General features: G+C 41.4%; 1 protein-coding gene across 1 annotated transcript in view; it reads left to right on the forward strand.

Annotated features, from left to right (window-relative positions):
• SLC7A11 (solute carrier family 7 member 11) overlaps positions 1-18,720 on the forward strand; it is a 57,260-nt gene that overhangs the window by 8,116 nt on the left and 30,424 nt on the right. Inside the window, exons 4-6 of the mRNA XM_072334878.1 lie at positions 6,047-6,172; positions 8,912-9,011; positions 11,441-11,485. Coding sequence (XP_072190979.1) covers positions 6,047-6,172; positions 8,912-9,011; positions 11,441-11,485 — 271 coding nt within the window. The remainder of the gene's footprint in view (positions 1-6,046; positions 6,173-8,911; positions 9,012-11,440; positions 11,486-18,720) is intronic.

An 18,720-nucleotide genomic window follows, 5' to 3' on the forward strand; every position in this document is an offset into this window, starting at 1 on the left:
ACCACTTCAATTTTGCACAATAATAGGTTCAGATGACTTTTTCTTTCTTTGGGGTAGAGAGTTCAATTGACATGGAAATTTTCGGTCTCCAGGTTACTGGGGCTTTTTGTAGGAGCTCTCTTGATGAGAGCTCTCTTCTGCCAGGAGTGTTAAAAAATCAGTGTGTGACCACATTTCTTTCTGACTTAATTATGCACAAACTATAGGTTTCATAGGAATAATTGAATTAAGGGCTTGAATTTCGAGGTCAATGACTTTTTATGGCTACATCTGTCTAAAATATTTCAGTGAAAGATAAGGATGAAACAGATGTTCAGTAACTTCAAGGTCACTGAGACAGAAGGAATGTTAAGCGAGGACTCCATTAAAAGTGTTTTGTTAAGTGCATTGCGATTCAAGCACAATAAGTGAACAATTTGAAATAGATTTTTATTGCTTTTAATTTAATTGAAAATCTGTGGGATAAGCCGGGGCTACACAAAGTAATTAAACAAAGAAGTAGCATTGCAGGTCGGGGGGGAGGTGGGGAGATACGCTGGAATAATTACACCCTGAAGGGAGATGGGAGTTCACAGCAGCCTGTTCCTATGGTGACCGAGGGTCTGTGCAGAGCAGGTAGGATGTGCTGCTGTCTCACTGAAGCGAGAGATTCTGGTAGAAAGTTTGTAATTGTGAATGGGATGGTGCTGAGAAGAGCAGGGGACCTGTCAGACTGAGGCTTCATTTTAATTCTTCTCACTGTGCTTTGTAGCAGATTCTCATTTGTGGTGGTTTTTGAGCCGATGCTACATTGAGTTAAGCTATCTGAGAACATACAGCTGTTATTCTTGCACTTTGAGAATTAGCTGGTGTGGTGACTGTGATGAATGTTCTGCGTTGTGCTGGTAGGCAGAGTGATAGGTGAGATTAAGATGTTGAGCTGCACAGACACATTGGAGCACTGAAGATCTTATAATCCAATTTAACGGTGGCAAAGGTAGTGTTTACTTCCACTGAAGATTTTGTTAAGTTAATGAAAATATGAGCTTATGAGCTTTTTGTCGTCTTATCCACTCTTGGTCCCTTCTATCGCCTACACCTGCAGAGTGCTCACTACATACCTATTGCATGGGGAGAAAGGTAGTACCAACCTGTATCCTTGAAAGAAACTTTACTCTGTAGTGTTATCTTGTATTTTCTGATCGTACTACAGAGGGAAGGAAAAGATTTAGAAAAGTCTCCAGGCAGTCCCCTGCCTCAAACACAATCAGTGCATTTCTAAACAGCTCCCAACAGATGTTTGTCTACAATGGTTTTCACAGTCCCAGGGGTGAGTTCCTACACCTTACTCAGTGCTGTAGCCCACTTTTTCCTGTCCTTTTCACAAGAAAGTTTTTCTTTTTGTTTTCTTTCTTCTTTTTTTTCAATCTAAACATTCTGTTCTGCAAGTTAAGTCTATTATTCCTTGTGTTATATAGAGTGAATATGGAGGGCAGTTCTTCCTTTCCACTTTATGGTCAGCAAAACAGGTTTGTGAATGGAGATAAGTGGGGGGGAGTAGTGAAATACTGTGTACCAAAATTGTGTGTGGCCAAGAATGATATTCCTGAGAGTTCCTTTTGAGCTGCAATGCAAAGGTTGCCTGAGATGGATGCAGGCAGGATTAAGATGGCAGTGGCGGACACTGCTGTCTCTCACCTAGCTGCAGAAAAGCACTGCTTATAGAGTGGCTAAGGTTCACTCCTGTCACCACCATTCCACCTTGGTGTCTCTGTGATGCAAAAGAAAAAAGGGTACTCCAGAGGAGATGGAGATCATATGAAAACTAAAATGGAACCATGGAAGATGGTGACCTTAAAAAATATTTCCATCTTTATTTGTTATTTATAGGAGTAAAGGTGTGCTGGGCATAAAATTCCCCCTAAAGTCACCTGTCCTAAGCTGTAGATGCAAATTTTCTGTTCCAGGGTATGGTGCTTTTGTCATAGGTACTTCTTTATTTCTTACTTTCTTTTTACAACAAAAAGTCTTCTCCATATTTATTGTTTTTCTGAATGAAGAAAACATTTGCAAAGCACAGAGATAGGCCATGCAAAGGAATAATAAAAATCGACATTCAAATGTTGCTTTATTAGTATCTTTTAACTCTTTTCATGTTAAACGTATTTGTAATAGCCAACGAGAGGTTATGCTGTGTTAACTTATTGAACTGTATTGTTGATGTATAACCTGAATGGCCACGCAGCCTTAACTGAGCCACTTCTAATCTTTTCACTTGGTCTAAATATCAGAAGTCAAATAAACAGGGTTCAGCTATAAAAAACTGAAAGTGAAAGCAGGTTACCAACTCTAACATTCATAAAGTTTTTCAACTCAAGCTCATTTAGAGTAAAATATGTGATTTTTTCCTCTCTCTTTGTGTTCGGAGGTCTGCCAAAAAGACCTAATTACCCAAGTTGTGCCTGCTAGACAGAAGCCATATCGTGCTTGGAAATCAAGGTCAGCTCTACAGATCTGTCAGGGCTCACTGGCAGATACTCTGGGAAGTTTTGTTGGCATCAATTGGATGTTCCTGGGAGCCAATAGCTGCTTTTTCTACCTTCATGGTGGATGCTGTGGACGCTGCTCTCTCCCACTGACAGTTTTCAGACAAGTGGTTTAAATCAAGACATCACTTGGCTGTAGGAATAGCAAAAGCTGCTCCGATGGGTGCTTTTGTGCCTCCTGTGACTTCATTTTAATTGATGCATTAAAAGCCACAACCTAAGGATACTTTTTGCTTTGTGTAAATGTCTTGACCCTGAAAGCCTGAAAAGTCAGGGGAAGGCAGCTCCCTTGGCTTCCTGCTGAGGCAATGGTACATGTGTTCCTGAAAGGTAGGCTGGGATGCTTGCTGCTGCTTCTGTCATCAGGTGTTATCCATTTATAGCTGTGGCTATGTGAAGGGTAAGGATTGTGAAAAGCAACATGATTAGTGTTACCAATTGTTCACAAACCCTATTTGTTCTCTCTCCATAGATTAGAATTCAACTCACTTTTAGTTAGGTATTTAGTTATAGCCAGTTGCCACTGCTCCCTGTAAAATTAGTGAGGACGGGGGGTGGGGTGGGGGGGAGGGAATATCCTTCCTGAAGGCAACTGTTCTCTTTGCTAGGCATCTGAAAGATGGGTGATTAATCATCCTGTGGAGGTAAATGTCTTTTCATGGAGGATGCAGGCAGACCAGCCACCTGACTTTTAGCTAGCCAATTTAGAGGTGAGTCCTGCTTTTACTGTCCTTTTGTCTGGGGACTTGCTGTGTCCTTATGATCTTTGCTCTGATCCTGTATCAAAGTCTCTGCAATCTTGAAATATCTCCACAAGATCCCATATGTAGAAGTGTGCTGTTGATAATGACTACAGACCCAAGATAAAATTTCCATCTTCATTTGTGCAGTTGCTCAACTCTGCAAGGGACTTGCTTTTCTGGAGGATCATCCAAACTAATGGCATTGTGCACTGGACTGGCTGCAAGCATAGCCTTCCTTTACCATCCCAATCAAATGAAGATCCTTGCTGTGTCCATTTTGCTTTCTCCATTTCATTAAGAAACCTTAGCTGAAAGCACTTTGCTGGTTTGAGTTTGCGGGCAGGGATAGGAAAAGTTTAGCAGCCTGCTCATATGGAGGTTATCTTCACAGAAACACTGCTCTAAGTGCTTTTCTTTCAAGCCAGTGTGGCTCTTAGGCAGATTTGTGATTTGTGCGTGGCTGATGAGCAAGCAAGGTGATGAGTGGATCAAAATTAGTGCTCATTTTAGTTTGCCATCTGATGACATTCTCATATGTGTATCTGGAGGCTGAAAGAGATGCATTAACGACACTCAAGGAGGGTGAGGATGCTCACATAACCTGTTCTGCCACAGGTAAAGCAGCAGACTGATTGCTGCAGGGGTCCTGAACTCTGAGCATGCTTGATGTCAAGTAACAGATCTTTTCCCAAGCCTGGAATTCTTTGGTGACATTTTTTCATAGCCTGATCCCTTCCTGGGCTTGTCCCGTGGAATAGAAAAAGGCAATACAGCGAACTTTGCAAGAAATCTGAAAAGAGACAGTGCTTGATTATGGCACGGGATCTCTTCATAGCTTAATCACTGTTGGTTAAATAACTATGTTGATATGCTATGCTTGAATGACAGCTGCTAGCCTTTTCTACCCTATTTTCCTGGTGATCAAGCCTTAAGAAAGAGGGAGAGCCTCGGTAAGCCCTGCTATTTGGCAGTGACTTAAGGGGAGCTTTCAACATCTCAGTGAGTGAAGTTACATCAGGGTAATATTGGGAAAGTAGAGTAATGAGTTGGACCCCATGGATTTTCTGTTTCCTGCCAAATATGCACACACAAGGATTTAATAAAGCAAAAAAAACAACAACAACAAAAAAGTGTTTGGGTCTCAAGTGATACTTTCTGTAAGTGCAGCTGGTATTTTGGTGACTCAGAAAATGACATCCCAGTCCTAAAATATGGTAAAATACAGAACTGGAAAATTAATTGTAACCTTTAAGATCTTTTTGTTGTTGTTGTTTGTTTGTTTTTGTGTGTGGATTTAAAACTAAGTGATAGTCTGAGTTCGTGTTGACTTTGGTCAACAACATTAGTTGATTTTGGTAAATTGCCCACTTGAGTGCGGGGCCTACAAGTTTGCAAATGCAAATTCCAGAAAATGCTGTGTGTGTGTATATGTGTATATATATATACATATATATACACATATATATGTGTGTGTGTGTGTGTATATATATATATATTTTTATTATTATTATTATTTTTTTTTCTGGATTGCTTGTAGTTTTCTCACTTTTCCATGAAACACGAACTCTTTTTTGATTTAAACAGTGAGTTGCTTATAATACATTCTGGCCTTGCCACTGGCCAAAATCGATACAGAAGGCGTGGGACAGCCCAGCTGTTTCTGCAGTCAGAGCCCTGTGCTGTGCCAGGTTTGTGATGCCAGCTCCCACAAACCTGCAGGGTCTGGTGGGAGACAGTGCCTCACAATTGTATGCATCCTGTGGTGCGCTGTGTGGCTGATGAGGCAGATAGAGCAGCGCTCTTGGGAGAGCTGGAGGGAAGGAAGAGCTGTGATGAAGGACTAATTCATTAGTTCCACACGATGGAAGGAGCGAGATGATCAATGAGTAGGCTTGTTGTGCCACACTCACCTTTCCCTGAGGCAGAAGGGAAAGAGGAATTCTTATCTAGTGAAATGACTCATGTTTTCCATTAAGTTAGTAAATATTATTTTTAGGTGAACTACTCTATTGATTCTGTTTTGTCAGGGTAATTGTTTATGTAAACTGGAATGAGTGGCACTTGAGCTGTAGGACCTCCCATCGCTGAGCTCCAGCAGCAGCCCAGGGAGATGTGTGTTGGGCAGGTGGGGCAGGGAAGCTCCACTCCCCTGGGCTCCTAGGCTTGGCAAGGTGCAAACTTGGGTTTTGGTTTCCTCATCTGTTCCCAGTGTGGGCGGAAATGCTGCTTGCACTCTGGCCCTCCTGTGTCAGCATGGAATTGCTGTACAGGAGGGGAAATAGCAAGAGAAAGGAGGAGGTGTAAACAAGGCAGTGAGTGACAAATTCACGTGGGACCTAAAAGGGGGTGAGAAAGTTTAATGTCATTATTAATTGTTAGTGTTTTCTGAAAATGCAAATCTCTAATCAAACTGGCACCGGTACAGAAATCTGGAATGACAGGGCCTGTGCAATTATTTTTTTTCATCTGAGGCAGCTTCTGTCAGCCCGTCACCTACCAACAGCTAACAGTCCTGGGTAAACGAACCTTTAATTTGTTGCAGAAGGAGCTAAGTGGAGAATGAAGTGGAAGGGTCTAAGAAGGGCTCTGCTCCAGCATTTAGTATGGAGACTATAAGGGAAACATGAGAGGGGTGGGAGGGCAGCAGTTAGACAAGACTATCAGGGTGTTATTTCCTTCAGTGCTGCAGAATCTAGTATCTCTGCAGCCTCAGAGACTTTTGTGGTGATTTCTGTGGAATGAATATTTCTTTCTGACTTTTCTTTTTTCCTCTTGCAGCGCTAGTGATGGTCCTGAATAGCACAAGTGTCAGCTGGAGTGCCCGCATTCAGATTTTCCTTACCTTTTGCAAGCTTGTAGCAATTCTGATAATTATAGTCCCTGGAGTTATCCAGCTAATTAAAGGTATGAAATGAAAAGTAAATGCTTTTAAAGTGCTTTTATCTTTACCCTCCGCAGCCTCCCCCCACCTGCCTCCACCAAATAATGCTTATAGCAGCAAAATCTCTTAATTAGTCTCTGCTTGTTCAACTGGAGCTCTGTACTGTCATGTAATTGATTAGAGGTGGAACTACACTGGGATGAACTGGTATTTCCTTCTGCATGCCAATGAGACTATTCAGATAGAGTTGGTTTTCAAGCCAGTGACAGGATTGCCCTTCTCTGTAAATTGCATTGTGCATGAGCTTTGGGAACTGTGCTGGTGCCTGCTTTTCTTCAGCACAAGGGTATGGTGGTGTTAGAGGCTCAGTTTTGGGCATGTATGAAAGAAACGCTATCGTGCAAGCTGTTCTAATTGTGGATGCTATTCTTTAACCAGTCAGTAGGAATGGTTGTGATCATTCATTATCAGAGAGAAATGAATGGTGAAGAGGTGCTGTCTTGGAGGACAAGACAGCTAGCTGCTGTTTTCACAGGCTTCCTGCCTGCAGCTCTCTGGGTTGCTCAGCTGCATGAGTGCTTTACTTCTTCCAATTGAAAAACAGAAGCATACAACTATATCATAGACTAGAATCACAGAATCATTAAGGTTGGAAAAGACCTTTAAGAACACCTATCCACCTGTCAACCCAACACATTCATGCCCACTAATCATGTCCCTCAGTGCCACATCTCCACATTTCTTCAACACCTGCAGGGACAGTGCCTCCACCACCTCTGTGGGCAGCCCATTCCAGTGCCCAACCACTCTTTCTGAGAAGTTTTTCTTAATGTCTAACCTAAATACAATGGTGTGGCCTATCCAAGAGTAAGATAAGAAAGCAGGCTGGATAGTTGCTGCCTAAGCAAGGAGTGTGAAAATATCCTGCATGAATATGGTATGCAGCCTTTTCCTGCTAACAGTGAAGCTCTGCTGGTCCCCTTAGAGCTGTCTGAGAGGAGACTCTTCCATTAGAACCCTGATGGCCGTGAGTGAGAAGGTGACAAGCCACAACTCTCTCTCATTACAGTAAAGCTAGATAATAATTACACAAAGCACAAGGAGCCATTCAGCACAGTGAGTCAGAAAGAAGGACAGATTTAATGAATTGGTGGCAGGTTTTATCTAGCAAAAATGATGGCAGTGGTTGGCCCAGCTCCTGGGGCCGCTCTTGTGCCCCACAAGGCTCCCTCTCACCTGAGGCAACTGCATAGCACTGGGTCTGCCCATGAGCTCAGTGCCTGACAGGGACAGGCAGCTCACTGCCCTTAGTCTCTGAAATAAATGTGACCCTATGCAGTGTTCTGCTAATTCATTATTTCTATTTGCATGTTTTTCACTTGCTTTCTGGATATTGCCATGCCTTCCCTTGCCTCCTTTCATGCACAGACATTTTCTCTGTTTCTACCTGCACCTTTTCCACTAGGCCTTTGGAACAGGTCAGACCCAGATTTGGACTGGCTTTGCCCCTCTTATGCAGCTCAGTGTTCCCAATTCCTTTAGCTAAATTGCCACAGTTCCAGTGGAAGTTCTGCCTGAGGGTTCAGTAAAAATATGTAAAGAGGAGAGTGTTTGACCATTGCTCATTTAAATCTCAGTGAATTCTCCTTTGCCTACTGCTTGCTTTTTGTTGTTGTTATTGTTGATACAGACGATCATTTTCTTCTCAAGAAATCTGGGCCCTATGGGTTGGTCTTTTGAACCATAGAGGACCTTGCAGACGGGTAATGAAATAGCATAACCCATTGACTATGTCAGAGGCACACAGATAAAGCTCATAATGTGGCGTTAGAATTTCCAGTTGTTTCTCTTACAATTTTTGGAGGAGTATATCCTTAATCATGCTTTGTTCCTGCATGGCTCCTCCACATTTCATCATTCAGCTGCAGATACCCATCCACAAGGAAAGATGAATGTCTGGTGTTCTTTAGTGGCAGTGCATTTACACTAGCAGAGAGACTTCTGGCTTTGTCAGCACCTTCCTCTATTATCAAAGGACTGGAAAGATCTTTACTGAATATTTGGTCTCATGGTGTATATATAGTGTTTTTTGGACAGAGACTTTGGCTTTCATGCACTCATTTTGGTACTGATCTTTGGCACTCAACTATTCCTACAACTTTTCTGCTACCTGCTTTGCACTTTTTCAGAATGTCAAAACATTTGCATGTAGAGAAGCATAACTCTCTCTATAACATAAGCTACAGTACTGCCTATAATGCAGAAGAGAAACTTACTAAATACAGAGAACTTCAGTCATTGGAAGGCTTAAGATACTGGGTTTGTTTACTTTACAAATGTTTCTTATAAGTGAAATGCTATTAATGCTCCATCTGAAGAAAATGTTAATAAACAAGGGGAATGTTTATAGCAAAAACCCCAGAGCTCATTTTGCTCTTCAGTGTTGTATAAGTCACTGCTGGAGACAACAGTGTGCTGAGTGTCATCAAATTCAGAACACTTTACAAAAACTAACAGGTCGAATTCTGCTGTGACATGGCTAAGGACACCACAAGAGCCTTTTACAATTGCCAGCAGAATTTGGCTGTGAGGGTTGGGTCAGAAATTAAGGTCAAGGGCAGAACTTGAAGTCAGTGAACTACTGGGTGATTAAATGTTCCATGGTGCGATATATTTATTTGTTTTAAAGTAGGAGGTGACCAGAGAGCTTGTTTTTCAATTTTTATTTTATTTTTTTTAATTTTTATTTTTTTATATTGCAGGAGAAACGCAGCACTTTAAAAATGCCTTTTCAGGGAATGATGCCAGTATTATGGGATTACCACTTGCTTTCTATTCAGGAATGTACGCCTATTCAGGCTGGTAAGTTGTTGAAACCTATAAGCATTTGTCCTGAAAGCAAACACTAATATGAACTAACAGAGGCATTTATTTATACAACAAATTGAGTCGCACATTCTGCCTCTTTTCCCAAACTCCATCATATATAGCAAGGATAGCTCTTGCTGCTGTCCCATATGCTCAGCAGCTTCTCTGCAAGCAGCTCTGAGAAGGAAAGATTGTTCTTCTTTGATATGCAGTACGTAAGCACCCACTGAACACGAAAAAAATCAGGCATATTTCTGTTCTCAAGGCTAGAAATAAAAGCAATGAGAAATGAACGCTCTTAAATTCTTACTAAGTATTTTAATAGAAGGCTAAAAGGGATCATAATGCTTTAGATTTTGTTAAAGAAGACAATAATTATATGAAAAAGATCTCTCTGAACTGATACAAAGTTGTAGTTCTCCATCCCATTTGTGTGGACCTCAGCCTTTGCTTTGTGAAAGCAGCATTTTAGAATCAGAAGCAAATTCTGATAAGGCGAGTGCAGACCACAAAACAAGATGAAAACACTGGTTCTTGTGGCTTCTGCTCTGACAAAATTGGACCTCACTTAACAAGAAGTGCAACTCGCTTCCACAAAAGTTAAGTGCTATTCAAAACGTAATGAGAATCTGCCTTCAAGTATCTGGCTCAGAACTTTCTTTTAAGTTCTCCCCACCAAAGTACACTGCGGCTTGTTTGAAAGAAGCTTCTACACTTCAAATCTACCTTACGATTTATTTGTGCTTAGCAAGGGCTCCACTCTGCACAGTGCTGATGTGCTTTGCAGCAGTGGCATGAAAAAAAGACTACAATATACAACAAAAAGACTGCAGAGTGTGGGCTTATTTTTGAGATAGCTTTGTCTGGAGGTCTTCCCTTTCCCTTCCATAGCCTTCACAGACAGTAAAGTTCTTACCCTTGTACAAAAGCTGGGGAATGAACGATAAGGGATTTATTTATTTCATTCAGAGGGACAATGGGCCCAGCATCTGAGTTCTCTGTTGGCCTGTAACTCCCCCACTGCAGGAGCAGTATAAACATGCACACTAAAGCACTGAACAGCACTTTTGTATTAAATGGTGGTAGTGTTGGGGGGGGGGGCAGGGTAACCTGAGCGAGTCCACAGCTTTTATCTGTGATAGATATGTAAGAAAAGAGCCTGGCATTTTGAAGGCTCAAAGAAATTGAACTCATTATAGGGACAGTCTCTTCCTTCTTCCTTCTCTGATACAGCCACCTCTGTCTCATACATCCATACACATGATGGCTTCTCACTTTTAAAACATTGCCCTTGGTGTACACATTTCTATGGTGGCAACTTTAAAAGGTCTTTAATATTATTCATTGCCAAAGCAGAGCTGGTTTACTGTGAAATCTTACATCAAGAAGATTGCTATTCTGCTGTTGTTTCTTTCCCATTTCTTTCCTTTTTCCACATGACGGTCCAAACCTAAAATAAAAATCATCTCTGTTTTTTCCCTTACACTTTCTGACTTTTATTTCATGGTCCTGATTTGCCACTTATAGGAGAAATTAGCAGGAAAAGATCTCGTTTGGATAGTGCTTCTCCTAAGCTGCCTATTTGTCTTTGTCACCAGCTCAAATTGATTGCCTCAGAGCACAGAAGAGCAGACCATTAAGTGGAGTGTCAATACCCTTGCACTATCAGTTTCATGGGGCTAAATCAATCCAATAAGCTAGATGTGAAGGAGTGCTGCAAGTGCTGGTGATGTGTCCCAGGATGGAGGCAGAAATTTATGCATAGCCTGCGACACTATTATCTTTTAATGATACAGCTTTAAAGTACAAAACAAAGGTGGTATTGCTTATGGATGTGGGCTTATCCTGCCAAGAGCAAGTGTAGACTACCTGGGTATAAAATGCTGGAAGAAAAAGGACAGGTAGAGAAAAGAATGTAAAGAAACATGTCTTTGCATTAATAAAATGACTAATGCAGGACCACCAAATTATTTCTACCTGTTAGCATGTAGGAGGGGTCCTGTTACAGAAACCATCTCTCTTTGGAACTATCCTGCGCTGCACACACTAGCAAGTCTAGAAACAAATGCTGAAGAGGCTGGATGAGATGGCAAACCTGGCTGTGTGGAATTTCATGCTGGGTCAAAAGATGGTGAAAGACTCGAGGGTGCATGTCTTTGTGTGTGTCTGTGTAGCATTAGGATGAGCATAGTTGGCCTAGTGTGTCAAGGCGACAGATATGATTTCATCCCACAGTGACATGACATAGCTCTTGCCTTTTTTTCTGCTTTGCTGTCATTTCTGAGAATTCCCTTCCTGAGCGTGAGGAGCCTGCCAGAATTAACAGCACTGCTTAACTAAGTGCATCTTCTTGATTCTCTATGAAATAAATACAGAATTAAAATCTACCAAGGTCTCATGATATATTTATGACTCTTTCCTAGGTTTTACCTCAATTTTGTTACTGAAGAAGTGGAAAACCCTGAAAAGTATGTACCTATTTTATTTTATTTTTTAACTTTTGAAGGGTATTTGTAAAACACAAAATGCTGTAAAAGTTGTGATCTTCAGAAATTCTGCATGCTGGTCAAATTGCTTACTTTCCAGCAGATCTGATATCTGTCTGAATTGCAACTACTTGAAGATTTGCTATTTTTGGCCTGTCGTGACCTTATTATGTGTTCTGCTTTCGTGTGCATGGAGAGCAGAAAACTAAGCAGCTCTCCAGGGCTCCAATCTCGCCCTCAGGATGCAAGTAACTACCAGTGGCTCCTTTCAGTGAAAGTTCCTGGTATCCTGTCAGGGAAATTTTGCCCGAGAAACTTCTCTGCTGCAATATTTGGCAGTTTTGCTATGTTTAAATATTAATCCAATACTTAGTTCTTCTTGCTTTAGATGTCTCTATGTTGCAGGAGATTGAATGTGTGCAGAACAGCATCCCATCCAATTAAGCCTAACATGGAGTGTTGGTGGGAGTCTATTTCAAACCAGAGATGAGATCTCTCACAGCACCTGTCTGCAAAACGTGAAAAGAAAAGCTCTCCTGTTACGGACAGCTTGACTTGGCGGGTCTGCTTTGATAGATACATCTTGGTGGAAGTGGCCAATAGTAAAACAATATCAACCTTTTCTGCAATTAAGTAAAATATCTTGCCAAATCCAATTGGGTTATTTGAGGGATAAAGTAACAATTTACTTGCTTGAAAATGGTTAGATAGATGTCATTTCCTTAGGTTGGTTGTTTGTTTTAAATGAGACGCGTGGCTGTGTACCAAATAACACTGTTTAAAGAGATCTCCAGCACTGTATGATCCTATAAAGCTGTACATCTGAGATGTATAAAGAAAAATACAACACACAGCCATCAGAGTGTGCTGAAGGGCTTTAGTCTCAGCTGAGCCTGGTGCCATTCGGTATTTTTCTGAGAGACCTAAAAATAATTATATAAAAAAAGAGTTGTTTAACATGAGAGTGGCAGAAAGACTGTCAGATTTCTATTGTCTCAGTGTCTTTGAGGGGTCCTGGGTGTTAACAGGCTCTTCAGTGCGGTAAGGATATGTATACCAAGGCATTTATGACTGGGAGCTGAAGCCAGACAAATGCAGGTAGAAATAGCATTAATATTTAACAAGGTTGACTAATCATTAGAACAAATACCTGCGTAAACACTGGATGCCTCATCGTCAGTCTTCCATTCAGACAGAACATCTTTTTAGAAGCTTTGCTTTAGTGAAACCCAAGTCATTTGGCTCCATGTCAAGTAGCTGGCTGACACTTTCCATCCTGCGACACACAGGGAATCGGGTTAGAGGATCACATAGCAGATCTGGGTTTAACTGCCAGGAATCTGTGTACTTTATAAAGTTAAGGGAGGCAGAGCTGTGGATTTTGATGCTTTTAAAAAATCACTTCTATGGCAGACTGATTTAAAAAGAAATGAGAAACTAAATGAAATGAGTTAAGTGATTCTGGTCCAAGTCTTTTGCAGGAAATGTTGCCCTCTGCTGCTTAGGACAGAAGGGCATTGCTGTCCCACTCCCCTTGTCAAAGCAGGGCTGGCCTTGCCCACCTGGTTTGATTTCTTCCCAGGCAGCTCTGGAAAACTAGCTCCCTTTATCCTCTGCAGTGCTGTCACAAAGCTGTTAGGGCTTTTCTGCATTACTCTGCTTGTTAGGTTGCACTTGGAGACCAAGATAAAGGAAAGAGCACAGTACTTGCAGCAGGGTGCCTGAGATCACAACCTCTGGGCGCCAGGACAAATAAACAGTGAAGAAGGCTGGGACTGTCCACCCTGTTTAGTAATTGGCGGGTGGGGATAGGGCGAGTGGCTTCTTTCCTGCTGTGCTGGGAGAGTCCTCTGCACCCTCTAGAAATGGGGAAGCAAGACTCCCTTCACCCAAAAAGGTGAAATGAAACAGTGGTGATATTTTTCAGCCATTTGCCACCTGTGAATGGCAAAAAAACCCCAAGCAAGCCAAAACCAATTGCATACAGGCATCATGCAAGCCACTGATCACATTTGATGTTACAAGCACTTTTATAATTTATTTTGAGCTAAGATACTGTCTTTCCTCTCACTCTGGTAGCATTCCTTATTTTAAAGATGACACATAGTGCTGTGGTGACACTCCAGGTGTTTTTAAAATGGAAGAAAAAGTGCAGCTTTGAGCCGCTTGGGGCTTGTAACAGCTCCAGGTGTGCAATTTGTAATATTTGTCAGTGTTAGGGATGCAAATTGCTTACAGCGACAGAGGCGAATGTGAGGATTCCTTCTGCACTGTGCATGCCAAGGTAAATGTTTGTCAGAGAATCAGTCACAGTTGCCTGTTTCCAGGTGTGAGGCAGCTTTAGAGTAACAAACAGCAGGAGCTTGGGCAGTCAGCCTGAGCCATCCCCTCCTGTTGCAAACATGCAGGGAAATGTGCTGAGAGAGTTCTGGGGGCAGCAGTGCCCTTACGTGAGTGGGAATGCAGAAATGCTCCTTTCTGCTGGGTAAGTCGTGGGCTCTTGTGTTATAGAGAGAGAGAGAAGGACCAGAGCCGTAAATTATGTCATAAAATGCACAGGAAGATGCGAACATCTGCTGGGTCATCTTTTAGATAGGGATTTCTTTGATGTGATGCGTGGTGTACCAGGAAGCTTGTTGGTGTGTAGCAATTGCCTCTGGAAGGGCAATGGGGTAGGAGAGATACAGGGATAGAGGGCGCGCTTAGCCTTACCCAGTGGAAAGCTGACCTTGTGCTCTGGCAGAGAGGCTGTTTATATGGGCAGAAAGGGCTCCTGAGGGCCTAGGAGCCTATGTGGGTGCAGCACTCTGCCTAGGCACAGTAAATTGCTGAGTTAGGTGTATAAATAGGATAAAATATTATGGGCCTGAGGCACTGAGATACCCAGGTGATCTGAAATCCTGGACAGAGAGAGTGGAAATGAGCCAAGTGGAAAGGAAGTGCCGTTTAAGCTACAGAAAGGAAAATGGGAAAGGAAACAACTTGAAAGTGAATGCTATTGCTGTCTTTCCAGACTTTTGAAGCAGCAATGATTCTCACTTTGGAAATGGTACAGTCTCTTCTTTTGTAAACTAAAAAGGGCATTAATATAGCGTGAGCTATCATAAGATGTAAAAGCAGCTGTTTCTGTCTCCTGCTAAACCCCCTTTTGATGTCTCATTTTTAAGCCTGAACTTATTTCTTTTATTCCTTTCTGTTAAAGAGCTTCCCGTGATCAGTGCCAGAGGGCCCTGAAGCAACACCAAGTCAGTGTTTGTTCCACTGGGAGCTGTGGTTGCAGCGCTCAGCTTCTTTAATATGCAGTATTTTTAAAAGGAGCCTGAAGTAACTTTATTAACATGAGTAAGTGGAACAACACTGAAATGTAATAACGCATTCCTTTTTTACTTTTACTTTTTAAAATCATGCTTTGCATATGTGTGCTGGCTCAATCGTGATTGCTGTTTGAAATGGAATCTCTGACTAATCCCCGAGGCAGAGCTTCCCTACAATAACCTCATGCAGCCACATCATGTGCGGCTTTGATCTTTTCGATTTTCTTACATTATAAGGATCAGCCCTACTCAGACTGAGGTCATATTGTATTGTCTAAATAATAAGTGAGCGAAGGAACAGCCAGGTCTCTGAAAGAGTATTTGTCACCTGAAAATTGACAGGAGCTGTGTTGCCTGGAGCAGTAAATTTAGAGGACTGGAAATCAAGCGTGTTGAACTTTCAGACTCATTCCTTATACATAGTCTTTGAGCTCATCTGTATTCTTAAGCCTATGTTCTGTACTTCCAAGAAACAGACCGAGTTATTTCAGTCAAGACCCTAGAAGCAGCAGGTGCCCGGCCAGCACTTTCTTCCTCCCTTTGCAGGTGGAGCAGGCTCTGAGGCTGGCGTTCGACTCTGTCAGGGAATTTGACAAGCTGCAGAGGAGGAAATGGTACAGCAGTGTTTTACATTACAGCACTGCCTTCAGAGCCTCGTCAAAGTTGGGGCCAGCTCATGTCAGGTGCCGGCCAAAGAGAACCCTGCTTTAAAAAATTCATGAGCCACGTCCTCAGTGTGAGCAGAGGATGAGCCTGAAGGCTTCATGTTATAAAGATTAGGCTCTTGGCGGAAGAGCAAAAATATTATTTCAGTTTAAGAGAAAGGAAACTAAGACTTGAACTCATTAACGACTTAAAGGATGTCTGTGATCAAGTAGGCAACTGCAGGTATTGATTCACAATCCTTTTGGAACCCCAATACCTATTTTTATTTTGGCAATGTAATTTTTGTTAGTGCTCTTGAACTTAAATATTTTTTGCTTTATTGGCCTTCAATTTCAGTTGCATAAAATGATGAAGAGGAGATTTTTTAAAGGATATGGAGCCTGGAAATATTTTAGAGCAGATAGTTAGATTCCTTAGCAGTTACAGTTAAGCAGATCTCCTATTTGGCCTCATCTCTTTTTTTCTTTTTTCTTTTTTTTTTTTTTTTTTTTTTTCCCTCCCTGTCGAACTATTTCATTTGCAAAAATTCTATTTCTGTTTGTAAAATAACTTTGGTCCAGCCCAAGCAATCTATCATTGTTTAAAAAGTTACACAGTGCAAAGAACATATTATTGAGATGTATAGTGTTTATAAGCCGGGTCTCAGATTGATAAATCATGTCTTGTGCTGTTGAAAAGCCAAGAAATGAATTGCTTTGCTATGACCTTGGGGTCTGAGATTAGTCAGTTTGTCTATTAGATTTTTCCAGTGTTCTTCTCACTTCATTTATTCCTTCTTTTCTAAGGAAGCAAGAAACAGTAGATGTATAGCAAGTCACCAAGGCTTGATGTCATTAGACATTTTGTAAAATGAGGGTTTCAAAGTGTTTGCTGTAATCTGTTTTTATATTGGATTTAAATAATGTGAGTGTCGTGTCTAATTAATCTAAAGTGTACCACCCATTTGTATTAATTAAAGTTGAAAGTCACACTTGGCATCTAGGAGGACCAAGCGAGGCTTTTTCAGGGTGTCTGAGCACCATAGGGATGCAGATGGATGGGAGGAGAATTGTGGCTGAGACACTGAAACTCCCCCAGTTCCCTTGTTTGTAGCTGTCTGATTTTGGCACTTCACATTTGGATAAGTCTCCCTTTCCAAAATCAATATCAGGAATTTGGATTGTGCTACTGCTCTCCTACAGTCTAGACCACCAGTAGTTACACCATGTGCGTGATGTGCTCAGTAATCACATTGGAAAATGGTTTAAGTGGTCATTGAGAGGACAAAAGCCACTGCTACCTCTGTGCTTCACTCTTCACTTTTATTATTTTATAATTTAATGCCAAGCTCTATTCTGAGGCAGAATATTGATGATTATAATCTTAGGAACTGGAAAATGAATGAAGTTGGAGACTGACCTCTCTCCAGCTATCCTGTCTGTAATTTGTAACCTGCCTTAGCACTGCTTTTTATTTGGGAAAGAAAGACAGTGGAGTTAAAAGCACCAAATGGGCACTCATGAGATCTGGTCAGGCACAGGCTTGTTTAGAAAATGAAGGATTATTTCATTTTTTCTTCTCCCATTTCCCTGCTTTCTCTTCTTCCCTCTTTTTTGTATCAGCCTTATGGTGTGAGAGGTACCATGTCCATGCTGCAGTTTAGGAGTATGTATGTTGTTCCAAAGTTGGAGAACCCAAAAACTTATCTTTAGATTTAAAACTGCATCTTCTGCCTGACCGGAAGGCCTGTGTGTGGCTTCTTTAGGGCACAGTTCTTCCTGTAGGGCTCATGTGGTATCAGCAGAACAAGGGAGCATGTAGGTACGTACACAAACCTGACAGCAATTAGCACCGGAGGGTTTTCCCCATGGGGCTACAATCTCTTTTTTTTTTTCAAATGAACTTTGGACAAGCTTTCTCACAAAGTAGCTGGATAGAAGCACAAATCCTTTTAAGTCCAAAGCTGGATTCAGATATCCTGCCTTTATGTGGGCGGAGCAGCTTCTCTACCTGGAGATTGAAACCTTCCTTGTTTTATTCTGGTCCATTTACTCATAAAAGATGCATTTGACTGCAAGTTGTTTTGTTCATGTCAGGTCACAGTGCCAAATATTCTGTGCAGAAATTATAGGATTACATCTGGAGATAATCAGGAGGGACAAATGCTAATCTTTCAGCTATTTTGCAAAGCCCATTTGCTCATGTGAATTCATCAGATTACCTTAAAGTGAAACTCAGGTCAGTACATTGTGTGTTGAGTTATTTTTCTCTTTGAATATTTACTCTCCATCTTGGAATAAGAATGTTCTATTTAAAACTCTCCAGCTTACTTCTAAGTCATTGTTAAAGAAATCTTACTCTTTCTAATTTTCCTTACACCCAGCAGCATAGCAAACTGCCTAAAATTCCATCCGTTCTCTGCTAAGCATCTCAGAAGAAAAGTTTCCCAAACACCAGTGAATGTAACCTCCCTTTCCAGAGTTTAACTGTGCCCTGTGTCAGGGGTAAAATGATAGATTCACAGCCTTCAGACCTATAAGGACCTTTAATGGGGGAAGTGAATCTCCTGAATGCAGGAAACAATTTACCAGACCAAGTATCCTACTTAAACAGAATCAAGAATGGGTTTTGCTATTTGTGAAGTATATAAAAAAGAATTTAATTAAGTCTGCAGTTCAGTAGCATTTGTGTGTTTTTGAGAGGGAGAAAGAGATCATTATTAGATCATAGGGGAGCTAGTTCACCGGCATGAAATTGGTCTTGATAAAATGAACTTGCTTTTACTTTTGCTCTTTCTCTAAGCTTATTAACTGCTTACTGCTTGCATGCCTCACATCATCAACTCATTCATTATAGTTTCTTCTTATAAGGCTGATAATTCATTTCTGAAGCTAAGCTTTTCAGTCTTGGATGCATGTTTTTAGATGGATTCAGATTTCTGAAATCTCAATATGGAAATACATTTTTGCACTTTTTTTCTCCTTTTGCTGCAAGCTGGAGATTCTCCTAGAGTGGGACACAAATATTGTGAGTTGTTTTGTTCCTATTTATCATCTTTTTCTTTTTATCAGTAAACATCTAGTTTGGAAGAAGTTAATTGACAGATAACTCGATAGTTTTTTTCTGATTTCTAAAGCATCTGTACTGCTATGTGCTGTGCCTCCATGGTGCCCGTCAAGCTCAGCTCTGGGGCAGGGTGTGCAGTGTCTGTGGCTCAACCTGGCAGCCTGAGCAGGATGCAGTGCTCAGCCCCTGGCT

This window comes from Excalfactoria chinensis, chromosome 4 (genome assembly GCF_039878825.1).
Source record: "Excalfactoria chinensis isolate bCotChi1 chromosome 4, bCotChi1.hap2, whole genome shotgun sequence".
Taxonomy (NCBI): Eukaryota; Metazoa; Chordata; class Aves; order Galliformes; family Phasianidae; genus Excalfactoria; species Excalfactoria chinensis.